This window comes from Odocoileus virginianus, unplaced genomic scaffold (genome assembly GCF_023699985.2).
Source record: "Odocoileus virginianus isolate 20LAN1187 ecotype Illinois unplaced genomic scaffold, Ovbor_1.2 Unplaced_Scaffold_10, whole genome shotgun sequence".
In the NCBI taxonomy this organism is placed as follows: Eukaryota; Metazoa; Chordata; class Mammalia; order Artiodactyla; family Cervidae; genus Odocoileus; species Odocoileus virginianus.
This window is the reverse complement of record NW_027224272.1, coordinates 845,534-865,537: the sequence shown is the minus strand read 5'-3', so window position 1 is coordinate 865,537 and position 20,004 is coordinate 845,534. Positions and strand designations below refer to the sequence as shown.

At 34.6% G+C, this 20,004-nt stretch overlaps 1 protein-coding gene across 1 annotated transcript in view; it reads left to right on the top strand.

Annotated features, from left to right (window-relative positions):
- Window positions 1–20,004, top strand: part of CFAP47 (cilia and flagella associated protein 47) — a 491,580-nt gene that overhangs the window by 194,038 nt on the left and 277,538 nt on the right. The window contains exons 34-37 of the mRNA XM_020881679.2: window positions 4,917–5,014; window positions 5,547–5,663; window positions 12,091–12,225; window positions 17,688–17,803. Of these exons, the coding sequence (XP_020737338.2) occupies window positions 4,917–5,014; window positions 5,547–5,663; window positions 12,091–12,225; window positions 17,688–17,803 (466 nt within the window). The remainder of the gene's footprint in view (window positions 1–4,916; window positions 5,015–5,546; window positions 5,664–12,090; window positions 12,226–17,687; window positions 17,804–20,004) is intronic.

Below are 20,004 nucleotides of genomic sequence, written 5' to 3'. Positions count from 1 at the left end.
CATTCAGTCATCTTTTGTTCCTAGCCCCATGATCAGGACAAACTGTCAGTTATCATACCTGATGGTCCAAGAAGAATCAGTGCTTGTGATATCACTGTAACAGGAAGTTAAGGAATGAGGCAGACAGTCATCCATCCTTTTCTGTAATGCTCAGAGTTATTGTGTAGATAATTCATTTGCGGGAAGTTCTTAACCTTTTCTCTGTATTTCATAATTTTGGCTGTAACATTATAGGGGACTTCAGACAGTTCCAGACATTAGGTATCTGATATGAATTCTTCTGATGTTTAGCTTTTTTCAAAATGCTCTAAAAAATTTCACAATTATTATTCATCTCTTTGAAGGAAGGGGGACTCAAGACTATTTCTAAAACAGCTAGTAAGGGATTTTCAGCCTTGTGGAAGGAAAACATGTTTAAAATAGGACAAAATGAAAAATTCAGCTATCATCTTCTTTTCAATGTAGTGAACCACAGTTCTAATTGAATATTTGACAAAACCATGATTAATAATAATAATAGCCAACATTTGTGGTATGCCAATTAAAGGCCTACATTTATTTGTTCATTTAAACTTCAAAGCAAACATCTTGATCAGGTCACTCTTACTACTATTATTAAAAAACAAAGCAGAGAGATTAGCATGTTTTCCTAGAAGAGGGTGTGGTTGGGATTTGAATCTAAGTGGTTTGACTCCAAGACTCTAGTTAAGTAGCATTGGGTAATGCTGTTTCTTCAAAATATTAATTCTTCAGTAACTTAGATCTGTGTAGTTCTTGCTAATTCTTTTCAGCTATTCAGAGAGAGATCTTGTTTTCTTTTTCATCCACACTAGTGGATTTTCAAATCTGGATACCCATTGGAATCACCTAGGGAACTGAAAATAAAATAAACTTTAAAAAAACCTGATGTCCCCACCTCTGGCCAGTTGACTTGGAGTTTTTGGATTGTTGCCTGTGCATGTATAGCTTTGCAAAACTCTTAAAGTGGTTCTATTGCACAGCGAAGGTTAAAAACTCTAGTGTGTACAAATACAGAAACAGGAAATAAGATTAAATAATACAGAAGTGCCATATAAAATACTTGTCCACCACAAGAAAAAATATTTCCCAATATATATCTCCACTTTAAAAGAAGAAGTTTATGAATGAGTTCTGAGGTTTCTCAGTTTTGTTTGGTTGCTACCTGTTTTTATTTTACATAACATTAATAGTTATTGCTCTGACAAAAGAGATAATTATCACTCTCATTTCCTCTCACCTTCCTGCCTTAGTATCATCATTTTGCTAGACTTATTATGCCTACATAGTCAGTGCTTATAACACTCATATCCATTCTGTCAGTGTTAGACTGTGTGTCATTTTAACTGGGTTCTCCATTTTTAATTATTTTTGACTCAGCTGTTGGATGGTTGGATTTCATAATTATTGTGTTTTTTCTAATTATCATTTCAGGGACTCTGATCTCTGAGTTCTTTTGTAAACATTTTCCTTTTCTTTACGTATGGATTGCATCTTGACTGAAAATCAAACATGGGAATCACTGTGTTTCTCTGAACTCTAAATTGTGTTATGCCAGCAAAATAACTTTGAAAAAACTAAGATCAGCTTGCAACTCCTCCCCTATAAGCAAATTGCTTTCTTTGGCTTTAAATTTTTTTTATATTCTCAAAGTGAGTGAGATATTCAAGAGTGCGAAACCTGTTCTACAACTTTTCCTTTTAGTAAATTTGGCATATGATGTATTTTTTGTACTCCTTTTGCAGTGTAAGCTATTGGTTGAAACTGAGACATGAAGTGATTTTTTTCTAGCCTTCTATTAGCATAGAGAATCTTACATTATGCCTAATCTTTTTCATATTTAATCTTAGAGTATATTCTACATTTCTTCATTAACTGTGATACTTACTGTAGGATTATTTTTCAGAATATGTTCATTGTGTTCTGGAATTTACATTCTCTCCTTAGTTTTATAGAATTTTTATGATGAATACTACAGAACTATTTAGATTGTGGATAGATAAATATATATCTGTGTATTTTAATATGGTAAGTTAAATTGATCATTAACTGTAAACTACATTCGCAGTCCTGGCACAAATTCAGTTTTGCCATGATAGCTAATATTTTTTTAATACCTTTCTAGAATTAGCTTACTAATATTTTAATTTTTGCTTCAGTTTGCATGAGTGATAATTTGTAAATATTTTCTGTACATTTTAGGATTTTTTTTGTTATAATTTTATGCAAATCTCAGTGATTGCTTGAGAAGTCCCACTTTTTTGAGTTTCTATATTAGTGAAATTGCTTAGTTCCTAAATTTCGCAGAATTTACTGGTAAAACCATGTAGGCCTATTAATTCTAAAAGAAATGATTAAAGAACTTGTAATAAGATTATTCTTATTTTCTATCTTCCACTGAGTGAGATTTTATAACTCATTTAATGAAATTAATACCATCTAAAATTTTTAAATATATTAACATTATTATTTGTGTCTTTTCCCTTATATGTAGCTGCTATAATTACTTTTTCTTACAGTTGATATTGTTTTCTTAGGCCTTCTTTTATTTTTAATCAATCTTCTCCATAGTAAAGAGCCTTCACTTTCTTTCTAGTTTAATGATGCACTTATATGGAGGTTCTCCCAAGTATTGTATTTATTATCTCAACCTCAAGTGGCTGGTCTGATAATTATTGTATGCAACTGATATCATAATTAGTGAATATCATATTGTTGAGAGGTCAAAATGATCTATAGATTCAATGTAACCCCAGTGAAAAATCCTGGCACACTTTTTTTTTTGGTAGATTATCAATAAGTTGACTCTAAAATGCCCATATGAATTTTGGGAGTGATAAAACTTTTCTGTATGGAATGTGGTGGTGAATACATGGTAATGTATCTTTCAAACTCCTAAGAGTCTATCTGTCAAAATCCACAAAGAGTGAATGTGTGTGTGTGTGTATGTATATATACATATATATATATTTTTTTTAATCAACCAAGAGATAAATTAGTAATCCAGGATGGAATGCAGACTATGAGGTTTGACAACCTCACTGTATGTAATGGAGGAGAAAGGAGCTGACTTTACCGTACCATGATTGCATAGTGTAGAATTAAAAGACCAATAGACCTATACATATGCATGTAACTCTGGTTTCTTACAGGGGACAGGTTTGCAATTCTGAAAGTACTTTTTTTCTGTTTACTGTGGCTGAACAAATAAGTGAATTTCTTTTAAATAGTGAGAGATGGGTTTTTCACTGTTGAAAATAGAAGTTAGAAATAAGCAAAGGGGGATGGTCATAATGAATCCTGTGGTGCTGGATTGTAGTTGGTGGAATTGAAAGTAACAATATAATGCTTAGGTTCTGTTCATTAACTTCTAGTTAGGAAATTTTTAATTAGTTTTCCTCTTGTGAGTGTAATCTTTCATGATAAGATGTTAAGCTCTCTCAGGGAAATTTCTATCCCTTCTCTGATAAGAATGGGATGTTTAGAGGACACAGTCTATATCCATTGCCAACTAACTGTTTCACTATAAGCTAATAAATTGTGTTTTTCAGATTAAAGTTAAAATTGTTGTTTCGAGTTTGTAGAAAAGTGAATTTTGGCTACAAAAGTGAGACCCTTTGCTTTTGTTAAAAGCTGTGAGTGGCAGATAGAAATGGAGAAGTACAGTTAGGTTATAATTACTCAGCCAACTAGAGAAGTACATTTACAAATAATTACTTTGGTTGTATCACATCTTATATCAGACATACAACTATTGATAGCTTTCTGTCAGGAAAAAAAAAATCATTTGAAAAATATAGTGAAAAATATTGTTTGCTGTATGTTAGTTGAAAATTCCTGGTGACCTTTGTTTGCTGGACTGATTTTGTAATAATATGCTGTAGAAATCCTAAAGAAATGTTCAGTGTTATATCATCTCAGATGAAAAAGTACTGGGCACTGTTTCTGTGAAGTATCCAGGACATATGTGGTTCCAGAGAAAACTAAGTCTTTCAGTTCCAGATGTAAAACAGTCCTACTTTGTGAAGTTATATACATGTCATGAACATATTCCATCATGGTTTATTCTTCACAGAAAATGAAAATCAAGGGATTAGAGGGGATTTATGAAGATCACCAGGTTTTCCCCTAGTTTTCAGTTAATAAACCATCTCAAACCATTAAGAGATGGTTCTACTAGGCCGTTTTGGAAACATTTTGCAAAAGGAAATGTCACATTCATCATATCAGTAATTTCTGATGTTTAAATCACCTTTCATTCCTCCCTAATATAGGGCAGGTTTGTTTGTTGTTGCTTGTTTTTTCTTACTAAATATCCAGATACTTTCACTTTTTTTCCCTTATGTCAGCGTAGTAGTCGTCTCTGTAACTGAAAATTCCTTTTATTATTCCTCCATCTTGTATTATCTTTTATAGATTATTTCTAGTTTCTTCAAGCCATAAATTCCAAAACCCTTTCACATACTTACCCTACATGTGGAGGAATTTCTGCAACAAATAGTCAAACGGGCACTAAAACTTTAGAGTTACTGGAAACCTCATGCCTTCTGAGCCTCTTTATGCAAGTTGATGATCAAACATTTGAACTGCACAGTACTCAACAGAATGAGTAATTCTGAAATGTCAGATTTTTCTTCCATTACTTCATGGTAGTACATTATTCAAAGTGATTACAGTGGAAATAAAGGACAGTCTACAGTTGCCTGTAACACCTTATTGATAAATTTCATATTACTAAGCTTCTAGGTTTAGTTTTTTTTTCTTTTTCCAAAATATGATACTTTTTCTTTTCTAAGCAAAGGCAGATCTTTCTTTGACTCTTGCTCAAATTTCCATAAGAGGTATTTTTTAAAAAGTAAAACTGTCATTATATTTACTCTCTCTCTTTTTTGGAACAGGTGTTATTCCCCCTGAGAAATGGATAGTAAATTTTGACAAAGACCTTTTAGATGGCCTTGTTTTTGCAACAGTGTTGGGAGCCTATTGCCCATTTTTGGTAAGAGTCCTTTTTATGCAGAGTGGTCTTCTTTTATTTAAAGAACTTAGAAATTAAAATTTGAAATATTTTCTGCAAACTGATTCTGTTAAATGTTTTAATTTTAAATCATACAATACTTTGGCCACCTGATGCGAAGAACTGACTCATTTGAAAAGACCCTGATGCTGGGAAAGATTGAAGGTGGGAGGAGAAGGGGGAACAACAGAGGATGAGATGGTTGGATGGCATCACCGACTCAATGGACATGAGTTTGAGTAAACTCCGGGAGTTGGTGATGGACAGGGAGGCCTGGCGTGCTGCAGTCTGTGGGGTCACAAAGAGTTGGACAAGACTGAGCGACTGAACTGAACTGAACTGAAGCTACATCTGAATGGCTAGCATTCCCTTTTTATTTATTCACTTATTTTTATTATAATAATCTACTAATAAATGTTAGTATTAAAATGATTGTTTACTAAACTACAGAGTACAGTTAAAAAGCAGTTATTTTTATTCTATTAATAAAAGATTTGATTGTTATCTTTTCCAGATTGAGTCTCATTTCATAAACATGTACACACAACCAAAAAGTTCTGAACAGTATCTGCACAATTGCCTGATAGTTGTGAATGTTCTTCATGAAATTGGCTTTGACATGGACATACAGGTGGGTGCCTTAAAATCACATATTCTATAAACATTTTATTAATTCCTTATTTTTTCCAATTTTTTAAGATATAATTGGCAAATAAAACTTGTGTATACTTAGCTTGTACAATGTGATTTTTTAGGTTGTACAGGGTGATAATTTAATATATGTTTACAATGTGAAATGATTATCATGATCAAGTGAATTAACACATCAATATCAACCACCTCACATGTGTTGTGTGCTAAATTGCTTCAGTCGTGTCCAACTCTTTGCAACCCTATAGACTATAGCCCACCAGGCATAGTTACCTGTTTTTTTGTGAGGAGAATGCTTAAGATCTACTCTTTTAGCAAATTTGAAGTACACAGTCCAATGTATCACTAACTATAATGACCATACTTTACAGTACATCCCCAGAACTCAGTCATCCTATAAATAATCATTTGTACCCTTTGACTAGCATCTCCCCATTTCCCCTATCTCAATCCCCTGGCTACTACCATTTAACTCTCTGGTTCTTTGAGTATGCCTTTTTTAATTCCACATATAGTTGAAATCATACAATATTTATCTTTCTGGGTCTGGCTTGCTTCAGGTATCATAATGTCCTCCAGGTTCATTCATATTGTCACAAGTGGCAGGATTTCCTTCTTTTTTATGATTAAATACTATTCCATTGTAAGAATATACCACACTTTCTTTATCCATTCATCCGTCGACAGATGCTTATGTTGATTCTATTTTTTGGCTTTTGTGAATAATAGTGCAGTTGAATGTAGAATTAGAGATAGCTGTGATGTAACTGATTTTATTTCCTTTGGATATATACCCAGAAGTGGGATTGCCAGGCCACATAGTAGTTATATTTTTAATTTTTGGGGGGGGAACCAAGATACTATTTTCCGTCATGGCTACACCAGTTCACATTCCCTCCAACAGTGTGCACATGATCCGTTTTCTCCACACCCTTACCAACCTTTGACATCTCTTGTCTTTTCAATAATAGCCATTCTAACAGGTGAGAGGTGATATCTCGTTGTGGTTTTGATTTACATTTCCCTAGTGGTTAGTGATGTTAAACAGGTTTTTGCATACTTGTTGGCCATTTTACATCTTCTTTGGAAAAATGTTAATTGACTCCTTTATAATATTCCTTTGTTCATATATTTTAAATCTAAATTGAAACAATCTTTTCATGGGATATTGCTAAAATATGAAAATTGAACTATGACTTCATAGAAATCTACTGAATATTTTTTAATGGGTATAATTATGTACATCTGACTGCATAATAAGTAAGTAGTTCTAGTTTTCAAGTCACAGCAGTGCTTTCTTAATATTATCTGAGCCCTAAGAATTAAAGAACAGATTATTTGAATATGAATATAGATGTTATATTATTTTCCTATTTAGTAGCAAAAGGAAGAATTTTCACCTTAGTCTTAAAATAAATATTATCGTAGAAGTCACAGTGTCAATGTAGCCTTTTATTATGTTTAGACCTCCAAGTTACAATTCCATCTGGCCTTTCTCATTGTTCTCTGTAGTGACAATAAAAAATATTATCTGCTTATCATTTTCTGAGCCCTTTGTTACTTCAGAGTAATGAAGCAATATAATAAATGATTCGTGACTTCTAAGAATATACAAACTCATTGAATTGTCAAGATATATGCAAGTTCAATCATAAATGACATTCCACTAATTTAATTGACAATATAAGAAAATAATAGAATGAGAATTCAGATAAAAGAAGAGATCAGTGTGATCCAGATTAATCCACCAAAGATTGTGAAGGAGGCAAGACTTATTTTGGGTCTTGAGTGGATTTGGGTTGGTAGTGGTAAGAGAGAAAGGTGTTTATTCAGAGGCATAAGCAGACTATAGAATGTAGACAAATGACAGACATTAAGGAAATTATGTGAATAGTCTGACTTAGTTAAAGTTTGGGATTGAAAAAATAGATATAGGCATATATTGGGATCTTGGATATCAGCATAACAGTTTAGGAGTTGGTGTCATGGGAATAAATGTGATTACTCTTACAACAATGGTGAGGATGAACTGAAAGGAAAGGAACTGGAGACAGAGAACACAGAACCAAAAAACTGCCATTTAACTTGGTCAAGTAGAAAAATATTTTCTCTACTCAGTTCATTTTAATGGGGGCTTAAAATAATAAACTGATAGAGGAGACATTGTGAGGTTTGCCAGACCTGGTGAACAGCCACAAAAGGACACAAAAGGACCATTACAACAAACTCTGAGTTTTCCATTCTATGACTCAGAGAGATTGATGATACCAGTGCCCACACGTGGCTTGGTACAAAGTGCTTCCTTGCACCTGCCAGAGAAATGATGCTTCATAATGGCTTGCTTTTTCCTTGTATTAAAGTCATTTACATGTTAAAATCCCTTTGTACCAGGTCTGACATTTATCTTTTATATTGGTAGAGCTATAAGGAGATACTGTAATCAGGCATTTTGGTCAGAGAGTTCTTTTATAAGACTTTTAAGGATAAACTCTAATTAAATGCTTTAGTGTGAAAAAATAAAAATATTATAGTTCCTGTCAGTTTGACTGACTGAATCTCCTCCAGAAAATATGCTGGATAGACCCTGAAAGTGATACAGATGTGGTAAAACCACACTCTTGCCTTCAAATATGTTAATGACTAATAGTGAATTGTATATGAAAAGATCCAGTACAAAGCAGCCAGTACATGCCAGGAAGACATAGAAACTGTGTACTGTGGGAATCAAAGTGGAGAGAAATCATTCTGAAAAGGGAACCAGCAAGAGTTGCATGGGGCATTTGGTGTTTAAGGTGACCTTTGAGAATTTGATAAGGGTTTACAGGAAACTTAAAATATCTTTGTTTAGAAAATATAATTCATCTTGCATTATGATTCTCTCCTTTGCTTTTTGACTTCCTCAGATAAATTGACTCAAAATGTTTATTTTATTGTGTAGCAAAAAATAGATCCTAAGATTTGAGTATCTACTATATAAAAATATAGAGACGATATCTAAGATTTGATGAATGGAGAAATTAGCAATTAACTTAGCTGATAATTACCAAGATTTTACCAGTCATTTCCAATTCCCTAACTTTTTATCAGCCCGAATTTACCTACTGCATCAAATGTCAAAGTTCAAAAAAAAATCACCCTTAAATTAACTTAACCATAGTGAATTAATACTAATGATTAGCACTGGTCCACATTTGAATACTGTGAAACTTACCACTGGACTTATTTATTAATGTTTGAGTTTCCTATTTATTTTGTCATTCTTTCCAACTGTTGAGTCAGTTCAATAAGTTTCTGTGCCAATGTTATACCATGTGGAATCCTAGCATCTGGAATGTAACTATTATTATATATCCTCCCCTTTAAAGCAAAGCTATTGTGCAATTTATTTGAACTCAGCATAAAATATATTTTTATTCCCTCATGTAGAGACATGGAGATATTTAAATATAGATAGATAGGTATAGCTAATACTTAAATTCTACTACATATACACTGAGTAATGATAGAAGCTAAGGGTGAATAGATATCTGACTTCTCTGAAAAATTTTGTTTCTTTATGTCAACTTGGATACTTTCAGTCTTAACAATTCATGAATAAAAGTATTTTAAAAATAAATTCTATATTTTATATAAGATGAATCAGGCAGTAAAATATTATAGGGATATTTATTCATTTTGTCAACAAAATTATCAAAGATTCATTTTTTCACAGTTCTTCTCAGTCTATTGGCTTTGCTTTAAGCATGTGCGCTAATAACTACAAAGTTCCTACTGGAATCCTTACATGACACCGTTATACAGCGATTCATGGGTCTGGTTGAATAGTACCACTTCTGTGCTTCTCATTTTCCTTTAGGTAAACTTTCCCAGTGGTCCCACAGCATACATCCCATTGCATATCATTGACCATAATTGCATCTCATGCTTGTAGTTAAACCAGTGTTTGATAAAGGTAATAGAAGAGCCACAAAAATTGGGATTCTTGGTAAAGAAGGGAGGAAAATGCTGGGGAACGCAGTCAGTAGTGTTCTCTGTCAGATTATGGTATGTCTTTGGGTACTACTAGTTTTGATTGGTATCTGGTTTGGAAGATGGAATATCTTGACATCATAGCAAATTAAATCCACCATGAAGCTTCAAGACCATCTCATCTCTTCTTGTTACTGATGCAGACACTGAGACCTAGGGAAACCAATTGATTTGGTAAAGATCATGGTACTTTGTGGTAGCAGGATGTGAGTTTAGTTTACTAGATTTTTACTGCACCATTTTCCTCTATTATGGCATTAACAAAAATTCCCTGTCTTTTGTTAGTTCAGTAGGAAAATATTATCAGGAGAAAAATGGATAAATAAAAGTAAAGTTCTTCTAGGTTAGAACTATGTAGAGAAAGTAATGATTATATATTTTCATTGAACTTTATCATAAAGCTAAGAGTGAGCTTTTCTCTAGTTCAAATTTTTTCAATTAAGATAAACATTTTTTTTTCATTTCTAAAATACTGCTCTATTACATATTTTTCAAAGATAGACTTTTGGAATAATTTTATATTGCTACCTATATATTTTATGTTGTAGTCACTAAAATAGTGTTCAGAAGAGCTTTACGGACCTCAGACTTGGGGCCCAGAGTATCCTTCTTTCTACCCTTTCCCCAATGAATACATTTCCCATCACCATAGAGAGCTCTCTTTGGATCACACCCAGAGGCTGGCCCATCATGCAGGGCTATATCCTTCACTTTGTGGAAATTAAACTCTGTATTCCATTTTTTAGTTTTTTCTTAAGTTGAATAATGATCCTGTATATGTTGACTAACATTGTCGTCAGTGAAGGTATGTGAGATGTCACAATATTGATGAGAAACTTTGGGGTCCTGATATATGTCTCAGTTTTCCTCACATCATACTCACTAGCAGTTTTCTACTCTGCCAAGACTGGCAGCTTCTTCCACTTTTTTCCCCTAATAATCCCCTTCCCAGGCACCTTTATTGGTTAGCCTTACTGCTTATTGACAAAACAAGAAAGAATAAACCTTTCTGTTCTTCCAAAGAAAGAGAAGAATATATTTGGGAATGTGTACTAGCAGATGATCAACAGGGTCTCAGTAGTTTCTTATAACTGCTGCCAGATTTCAGAGTCAAGTGCTTTAGTTCCAGATAACCATGGGTACCGTGAGTTCTGTCACTATTTGCATTTCCAGGCCAGGCCCAGATCGTTTTCAGTTGCTAACTTGAATGTGCACCATTAAATCACAGTAGATCTCCAGGTTATGAAAGTGCAGAGAGGTTCCTGTTGACTGACAAGGACAGAGGTGCTTGTGTGTCAGTGGTGTCTTATGTGTCTTTGAGTCTTTGCCTCAGACCAATCCCAGTACTTCATTGCTATGAATAATTCTTCCCCACTACCTCTGCCTTTTTCTAGGAGATCATAGGCACAACATATACTGATAGAAATAATCCTTCCTCCTCTGCTCCTGACTTGACATTTTGGGCTCAGTGCCCATTCTGGCTATGTTGATTGTCCCTGCTGTTATTCCTCTATAATTCTGGGTGTTATCTCAAATATATGCCAACAACCGTCACTAATTTATCTTGTTTATCAGTGTATTTACATTTTCTGCCATACTGTGATTTGTTCTAGGATAAGTACTTCTCCAACCTCCTCCCCCTGACCCACCTGATCTGCGTGAATTGTTGCTCTTGGGTTATTTCTTGTTCCGAAATCAAGTCCCTCTTCCTGGTATCCACACCTTCCTCTATGTGACTGTTGCACTCCTTCGTCATTTCTTCTACCACTTGTCCCTTCTGATCTTATGCGTGATTCACATTGTACTTTTGCTTTCCCAAATGAATACTATACTCCCTATATCCTTGTCCGAGATTTCTTTTCTGATAGGATATACCTTTTCCTCACTCCAGACACCAACCTATTTAAAACCCTTCAAGTATTCTTCAAGGCCATCTCATGTGTTACCTCCTCCTTTGGGTTTTTGCTAAAAAAAAAAACCTCTTGCCATCTTTTACTTCAGTTGTTTGTCTACTTCTATTATCTTTTACTGCATTATACACTCTAAGTCATGGATGATATTGTAATCACATTTGTCTGTTATTTCTAGCACATAGTAGCTATGCGTTCTGACCTCTGACTAGCTTTTATGGAGTCTTTGAGGCTGTGAAGTCATTCTTATATTTATGATATATCTAGTTCATCCTGTAACACACAGGTCAAGCTATTCTGATTCACAGCAATATTTTGTTTGCTCATAGCAACATTTCAGTGTCACTGTCAATCAATAGCATTTTAAGATGTTTTAAGTAATTCAGTGGTTGACGTACTGGGCTTTAGCTCTTTTAATATATTTTATTTATATATCCTGTAATTTATAATTCTCTTCTTTGGAACCAGGCTGCTGACATCTGTGATCCCAATCCAATCCTGATGCTCATGTTTTGTGTCTACATGTATGAAAGACTTCCTACATATCTCCCCAAGAAAGTGGTGCCCTTTCATTGTACTCTACATGACACAGTGTTTAGAGAGGTAAGGATATCTTTGAGGTCAAAATATATGTGGAATTAAACACTTAGGTGGGTTTTAGATATTTCTGTCCCAATCCAAAATGAACAAATGTATCAGTATGATAAAATAAGCCTTAACAAATGTTTTTCCTTCTAAACCAAAGGTATAGCAGAGTGAAAGGGAGAATTTTTCCTTAATAGTAATCACTACTTGCAATGAAATAATGGTTCTTTTATTCATCTGAAGAATGGGATGGGGAGATGGAAAATGAAAGTTAAGCACTTTGAAGGGCAAATCTTTCAGGAAAGTCGAGATCCATTTCATGTATGAGAGAAGTTGATGCTACAAGTAGAAACGTGATCAGAGTATGCTTGGCATTCCTTTAGGAAACTTTACACATCCAGATGGATTTTGTTCAAGTAAGGATGGGTTTCCTAGGTGGCACAGTAGTAACGAATCCACCTACCAATGCAGGAGACATAAGAGACACAGGGGATCTCCAAGATCCCCTGCAGAAGGAAATGGCAACCCAGTCCAGTATTCTTGCTTGGGAAATCCCATGGACAGAGGACCCTGGCAGACTGTACAGTCCATGGGTTCATAAAGAGTCAGACATATCTGAGCAACTGAGAACAGCATGCACATATTCAGATGGATTTTGTTCAAAATGAGGATATGAAAAGGGAAGTAATAATGAAAGCACTCCTGATCAGGGTCACCATTAATGCCCATTAAAAGATTATATATATGCCGGAGCTGCTAAATGCATAACAGTGATTTTTTTAATATGTAGGAAAAATGGAAAATGAAATTTTGAGTCCTGTGACCGTAACAAATCTATATAAATATGTCCATGTTTTGTAAGTGTTTTCTTTGATTGAGAAATATATTGCCAGGGATCATCAACCTAACTTTGGTTTTCAAACAATATGTTTCATATGAATACTTGTGAAATATCTTCTAGCATATAGTTTTATTTCTTATATTTGTCCAAGACTTTTCCTTCTACTAGTTTTATGGTTGACGATTTCATGAAATCTCCTTACTTCTTTCTCTGGACAGTATAAGCTGTTAGAATCTTACTGTGTACAAAAGTTAATTTATCTCTTTGGTCAGATCATTTTTATTGCTTTTCCTCAGGCTGTTTTATGTATTCCTCTTCATATTAAGATTTTGTTGTTGTTTAGTCACTCAGTCATGTCTGACTCTTGTGACCCCATGGACTATAGCCCTCCAGGCTCCTCTCTCCATGGAATTTTCCAGGCAAGAATACTGGAGTGGATTTCCATTTCTTCCCTCAGGAGATCTTCCCAATTTGTTGGGGGTGGGGGTGTGGGTGTTAATTTTATACTTTCAATGCAAAACATGTCCATGTGTGGTCTTCAGAAGTTATGTCCTGGTGATATGTAGATGTATCCTTTTTGAGAAAATACCAATGTACCCTCTGACTGTATGAGTGATGGTTAATGAGGATTCAGTTAAAAAGCAGAAAAAACTCACATACTTGTCTCAGTGTAAAGGGCTCAATTTAGGGAAAGGAAAGCCATTCCTCCTGATTTTCTGTTAGCAAGCATTGATATATGATATTCTTTTAAAAAAATTACTCCTGCTTTTGTTGGAAAAAGAAATAAAAAACTCTTCAGAGAACTTTTTCAACACTATCCACTACAGTAATTCACTAAGTGCAATGATATTTAAGGGCCTTGAGTACTAACTGGCCTAGAGCTGTAATTACAGTGGGCTGGACTTTTGATTTCAGATTCAAATTTCTAAAAAGTTAGAAATGCTTTGCTTAAGCCTGCAGAGGATAGGAGGGGTCTGAATTAGATTTAAACAGTGATTTAATTCATTTGAGTATTATCACTGGTTTTCTAATTCTGTATACATGTTTGAATTTCTTTATGCCATTTGATTATGTTGAAAGAGCTAATTTTTAAACATAGATTTTATTTGTGATGTTAAAAATCAGATTAAATCATTAGAATGGAAATGATTTCTTTTCATATTTAACTCCTTATTGGGCATAATATTCTCACTTTAAGCTTATAGGTGAGATTGTACATAGAGCTTGTATTTTTCAGAAATGTAAGGCACATCTTTTGAAGGAAACAATAAAAATTGAATACAAATTCAAAATAGAACATCAATTACAACAAGCTTTGATTCTAATTTCATTCAAGAAAATCACTGATTTGGAAATTGCTGAGAATCTATGGCGTAGTTTGCCCATGTGCATCAACACTATAAATGGCAGTGCCTAAGTACTAGAATGTCATTGTCAACTTTTTTGACCTCCCAGTTTAAAGAAAAATCTCAAGAAATGGCTACTATAATTGAAAAATTATATTTTGTAGCTGTATGTCACAAATAGAACAGAATACTGGGACCATGAAACAATACAGTGATCAGTGAAAAAATGTTAAGTTCAGTGATTTTCTGAGATACTTTTAAAAGTAATTGAACTATTTTTTTTCTCCCTTTCTGAAACAAAATTTACCCTGGAACACAGTAGTTAAATAATGGCTATCATTGCAAAAGGAGAATTGAGGGTCCAAAGCTTGGTTTCTTCCCTTGACTGTCAGAAAGCATTTAACAAGAGGCTTCCTGTGTGCTCTTTTGGATCTGTCAGGAACCCTCTGGCCCTTATTAATTCCTGAAGAGGAGAGGCACGCCTTTCCCGGGGCTGAGGAATCCAGGCATTTCTCATTACAGTGATAAGTACCCTCTTCCTTTTTATGAGCCATATGGTAAAAGGTGATTGTTTGCAACTCTCTCTTTGATAGGGATCGTCTTATGTTTTGTAAGTCTGGAATTTTAATCTTTATCTTTGCTGAGAATAACCACCTTGTAAGACAGTATATATGCCCACGCCATGTTGATTAAAACACCTTTGCTCCATCAGAGCTTGGGTCCCCGTGTCTTTCTTTCTTTCTCTCTCTCTCTCTATTTCTGGCTAATTCCTTGGAGCACGGAGGCCCGCTGAGCTCACTTTCTTGCCCGGGCTTCTAAGAACCCTCTCGAGAAGGCGCACTGTGCCTTCACCCACTCGAGAGGGTGCCCGGTGCCTACGTGCAGCAGCGCGAGCCCTAAGAACAGGACTCTATGGCTTTCCGCGTAAACCAGGGGATATCAGCCTCTTTCTCTTACTTTCTTATCGTCGACTCCGGACCACCAGGTTCTGGTCCATTAAAGGACCAACACTTGACCAGCTTTTTCTTCTCCCTACCACTCACGTGACCCCTACATGAAATTCTGGAGTTGGGTGGAATAATCTGACCACAGCTGGGCCCAATGTTTTTGCATCATTTATTTACTTATTTATTTTTATATAAATGCATTTATATATACATGTTTGTATGTGTGTATATGTGTGTATGTCATATATGTGATATATATATATGTGTGTGATTATTATATTATATATATGTTGTATCAGTTCAGTTCAGTCACTCAGTCATGTCCGACTCTTTGCAACCCCAGGGACTATAGCACCCCAGGCCTCCCTGTCCATCAGCCAACTCCCAGAGCTTACTCAGACTCATGTCCACTGAGTCAGTGATGCCATCTAACCATCTCATCTTCTGTCGTCCCCTTCTCCTCCCACCTTCAATCTTTCCCAGCATCAGGGTCTTTTCAAATGAGTCAATTCTTCCCATCAGGTGGCCAAAGTATTAGAGTTTCAGCTTCAGCATCAGTCCTTCCAATGAACACTCAGGACTGATCTCCTTTAGGATGGACTGGTTGGATCTCCTTGCAGTCCAAGGGAACCTCAAGAATCTTCACCACCACAATTCAAAAGCATCAATTCTTTGGCACTCAGCCTTCTTTGTAGTCCAACTCTCACATCCATGCATGACTACTGGAAAAACCAAAGCTTTGACTAGATGGACCTTTGTTGGCAAAGTAATGTCTCTGCTTTTTAATATGTTGTCTAGGTTGGTCATAACTTTTCTTCCAAGGAGCAAGTGTCTTTTAATTTCATGGTTGCAGTCACTATCTGCAGTGATTTTGGAGCCCAAAAAATAATAAAGTCTGTCACTATTTCCATTGTTTCCCCATCTATTTTCCATGAAGTGATGGGACCAGGTGCCATGATCTTAGTTTTCTGAATGTTGAGCCTTAAGCTGACTTTTCACTCTCCTCTTTCAGTTTCATCAAGAGGCTCTTTAGTTCTTCTTCACTTTTTGCCATAAGAGTGGTGTCATTTGCATATCTGAGGTTATTGATATTTCTCTCGGCAATCTTGATTCCAGCTTGTGCTTCATCCAGTCCAGCATTTCTCATGATGTACTCTGCATATAAGTTAAATAAGCAGGGTGACATAATGAGAACGGGTAGCTACCTTAAGATCTCAGGGCTGATTATGTAAGTTCCAGGACTATAAACCAATAAATAGCTCATAGTGAATCTGCTATTATTTTCAACATTTCCTTCCAGAAAATGGAAATTAGCTCCCTGTGACTTAAAATCACTAGATCTGTTAATTAATACTTTAAATGCACACACACATACATACAAAAATAGGACACTAGAGTAGTCATGCCTCCATTGTTACTGAGATCCATAAGCAGGTAAGCAACATGAAAGCCCCCAATTTAGGGGTAAACTGAGGGTAGAAACTCAACATGTTGGTCCTGGTGGTTACGGAAGTTCTTAGTGAAATATAAAAGTAGTTAATTTAATCTTTCAACAGATGTCTGCCATATTCTATCTCTGACTCTGTTCCTGAACTGGGACCATAGTTCCTTACTATAGTTCCTGCCTAAGTGCCATTGCTCTTTCTTTATTCTAATTTGGCCAACCATCCACCTCTCTCAGATCTTTTCTTTCTTCTGGGTCTATACTTTCCATAACTTTGTGTCTTTCTAATGTATATATTTTAAAATTCCTATTGTATTCTGCATAAATATTTTTATACCCACATTTCTCATGAAATGCTCTCTAAAAATGAAGTAGCTCATTCTCAAATATTCTCCATATCTTGACATCAGGAAGGAAGGGGAAGCCAACCCCTAACTCTACTACCACTTCTAGATGAGGCCACCATTGTTTTTAGCCTGGACTTCTGATTCCATTCCTTATAACACTTTCTACACAGAGCAGCCAGAGTAACCTTTTTGTAAATTGGAATCTGTTTAAAATTCTTTAAAGGTTTCCCTTTGCAGTGAGATTAAAATCCAAGTTGCTAACTTTGGATTTCAAATCTTTGGTGATCAGGTATTTTTACATCTGTCATTTCCTTGTCTGATAGTGTCTTCTCTTTGCCTACTTCTGAAGAAAAGAAGACATACACACACACACACACACACACACACACACACACACACACAGTCTTTAAATACAAACTGCTTTCTTCCAGCTACTACACTAGGGTAAGTATTTTCATGCTAAAAATATATGATTCTCTTTGATAAAAATAAGAAATGTTAAGTTGTGTATCTTTAAAATTCATGATCTCATTTATACTCTCTTCTTCAACATAGATTCAACTGAAAAATCCAAGCTTGAAAAGAATAGTTTATACTGCTACAATTGTCGGAAGAGATGCCTCTGACTTCTCTCTCTCCCAAGCAGGGAACACTGTGACAATTTCTGCAAAGTAAGTGTTTTTCTTTTTTTTCTTTTAATTTTGCTTCATTGAATACATCAACCCTAGAGATTTAATGTGCATTTTAATTACAAAAGAATGGCTTGGATTTATTTTTAATAGCTATGTATATGTAATGAAAAGATCACCATTGCTGATATAGATAAATTATTTATATGTTAGTGAGATTTCTCAACAATTTTATGAAAACAATTCTAACAATATAAAGGATCTGCTTTTTATGTATGTGTTTATTTTAGTTTATTTTGCATGCATATGGTCCACAGAAAATAACTCTTTTAAGTTCTTTATGTACTACAATTCTGTTTCCTATAGGAAATTGGAAGCAGTGTGTGCTAAATATATATTTAGTTGTTTCTACTTATAGAAGCACCATATGCTCATTGTGAAAAATTTAGAAACTGTGAAAATATGAAGAAAAATAAAAGTAAAAGCTAGTAATTTTACCTCAAAGATACCCCCAGTGTTGTCATTTTTCTCTATCCCTTTATAATCATTGTATATTAATGTATGTTGTATACATACATACATCCACTCTCCCACATTGTGGTGATAGTCTGAACAGTCTCATTTTTACTTGATTCTATTCACATGATGCTTGTTTAATGTTTCTACTACTAGTCCATTCCCAAAAATAAGGAACAAATGAAACCCTCAGAGAATAGTCTTAAGAAATTAAATGAGCACAATATATGACTCCTCTTGGATCAACAAATCCTAATTCAATAAGTGTTAATGATGGCAGATACTCTTATTATATTAATATAATACTAGGATGATGTGACAATAGCTGTATCAGTACCACAGGGGTTGACAAATATAATAACCACTAATGGACTTTAACCAGTCTTGAATTTTAGTCATTGCCTTTGTAGTCAATTATTTTTTCCTTGTACAAAGCAACAGATTATAACTACTAATTATCCTTTTGGTTATCTTTTTGGTTTTTGAACTATATATTAACCTGAATTATTTTTCACATTATAGTTGTTACTCTAGTGTGTTAAACACAGAAATAATTGGAAGTGGGAGCCAGTTTTAATTGTATTAAAATGCAAAGAAATCCAGTTGCTATACTGCCCTTGGCTGATGTCATTAGCCACTGTTAGTTTTCTTCAGTTGTTGCTCCATGCTAAAAGAGTATATAATTTATAAAATATGACTATTCATCATTGGGACTACATTCAAATTGAATTAAATATGAGGAAAACATTTCTCCACTTACCTGTATCTATATTATAAATCAAATCCCAGAATAAACCTCCTTGTAAAAACATCCCACTCATCTTCCAAATTAGTTCTTATATATCTGTTATAAAATACAGTGTTAGTAATAGTAGTTCTTTTGGCCAATGTCAGAGTATAGTTTGTCTTCCCTCAGTACTTTGATTGTTGAGATCTATTCTCTGCCCTTCAAATAGGATGCTAATAAGTGAACAGTGGTGGTGGTTTAGTCGCTAAGTCGTGTCCGACTCTTGCGACCCCATGGACTGTAGCCTGCCAGGCTCCTCTGTCCATGGGATTCTCCAGGCAAGAATACTGGAGTGGGTTGCCATTCCCTTCTTCAAATAAGTGAATAATAAGTGATAATAAGTGAAAAGAATTAAGGTGCCCACTCCACCCCACCCTTTGTTCTTTCATAAACCTAATAGTCTGTTCCAATGTTTCAAAGCTCCCATTATGTGAAAATTCTTCCTAACAGCCACACTAGACCTATGATGTTTTAGCTTAAGACCATATTTCTTTCTTTTTTTTTGGCTGTGCTGTACAGCTTACAGTATCCTCATTCCCTGAACAGGGATCAAACTTAGGTCACAGCAGTGAAATTACCACTGAACTGCTATGGAATTCCTAAGACCATATGTCTTGTTAGTTTAATTAGCATTTATAGTTTTCATATAAATATGAATATAAATATGAAACCTGTATGCTTCCATTGCTGAAAATTTGTTACAGAAAAGTATTAAAAAAAACAAAAATTACCTAGAATTCCATTTGATAAAGCATTTATGTTGATTTCTTTCTAATATTTTTATATGAATATTATAGCATATGCATAATTAAATATTTACAAAATAAATACATTATAAATGTAAATGTTGAAGTACTTAATATCTGTTAAATATTTGCTATGTACAAAACCTATATAATATACACTTTTAGTACCTTTTCATATCTAATCATCCTGGCAA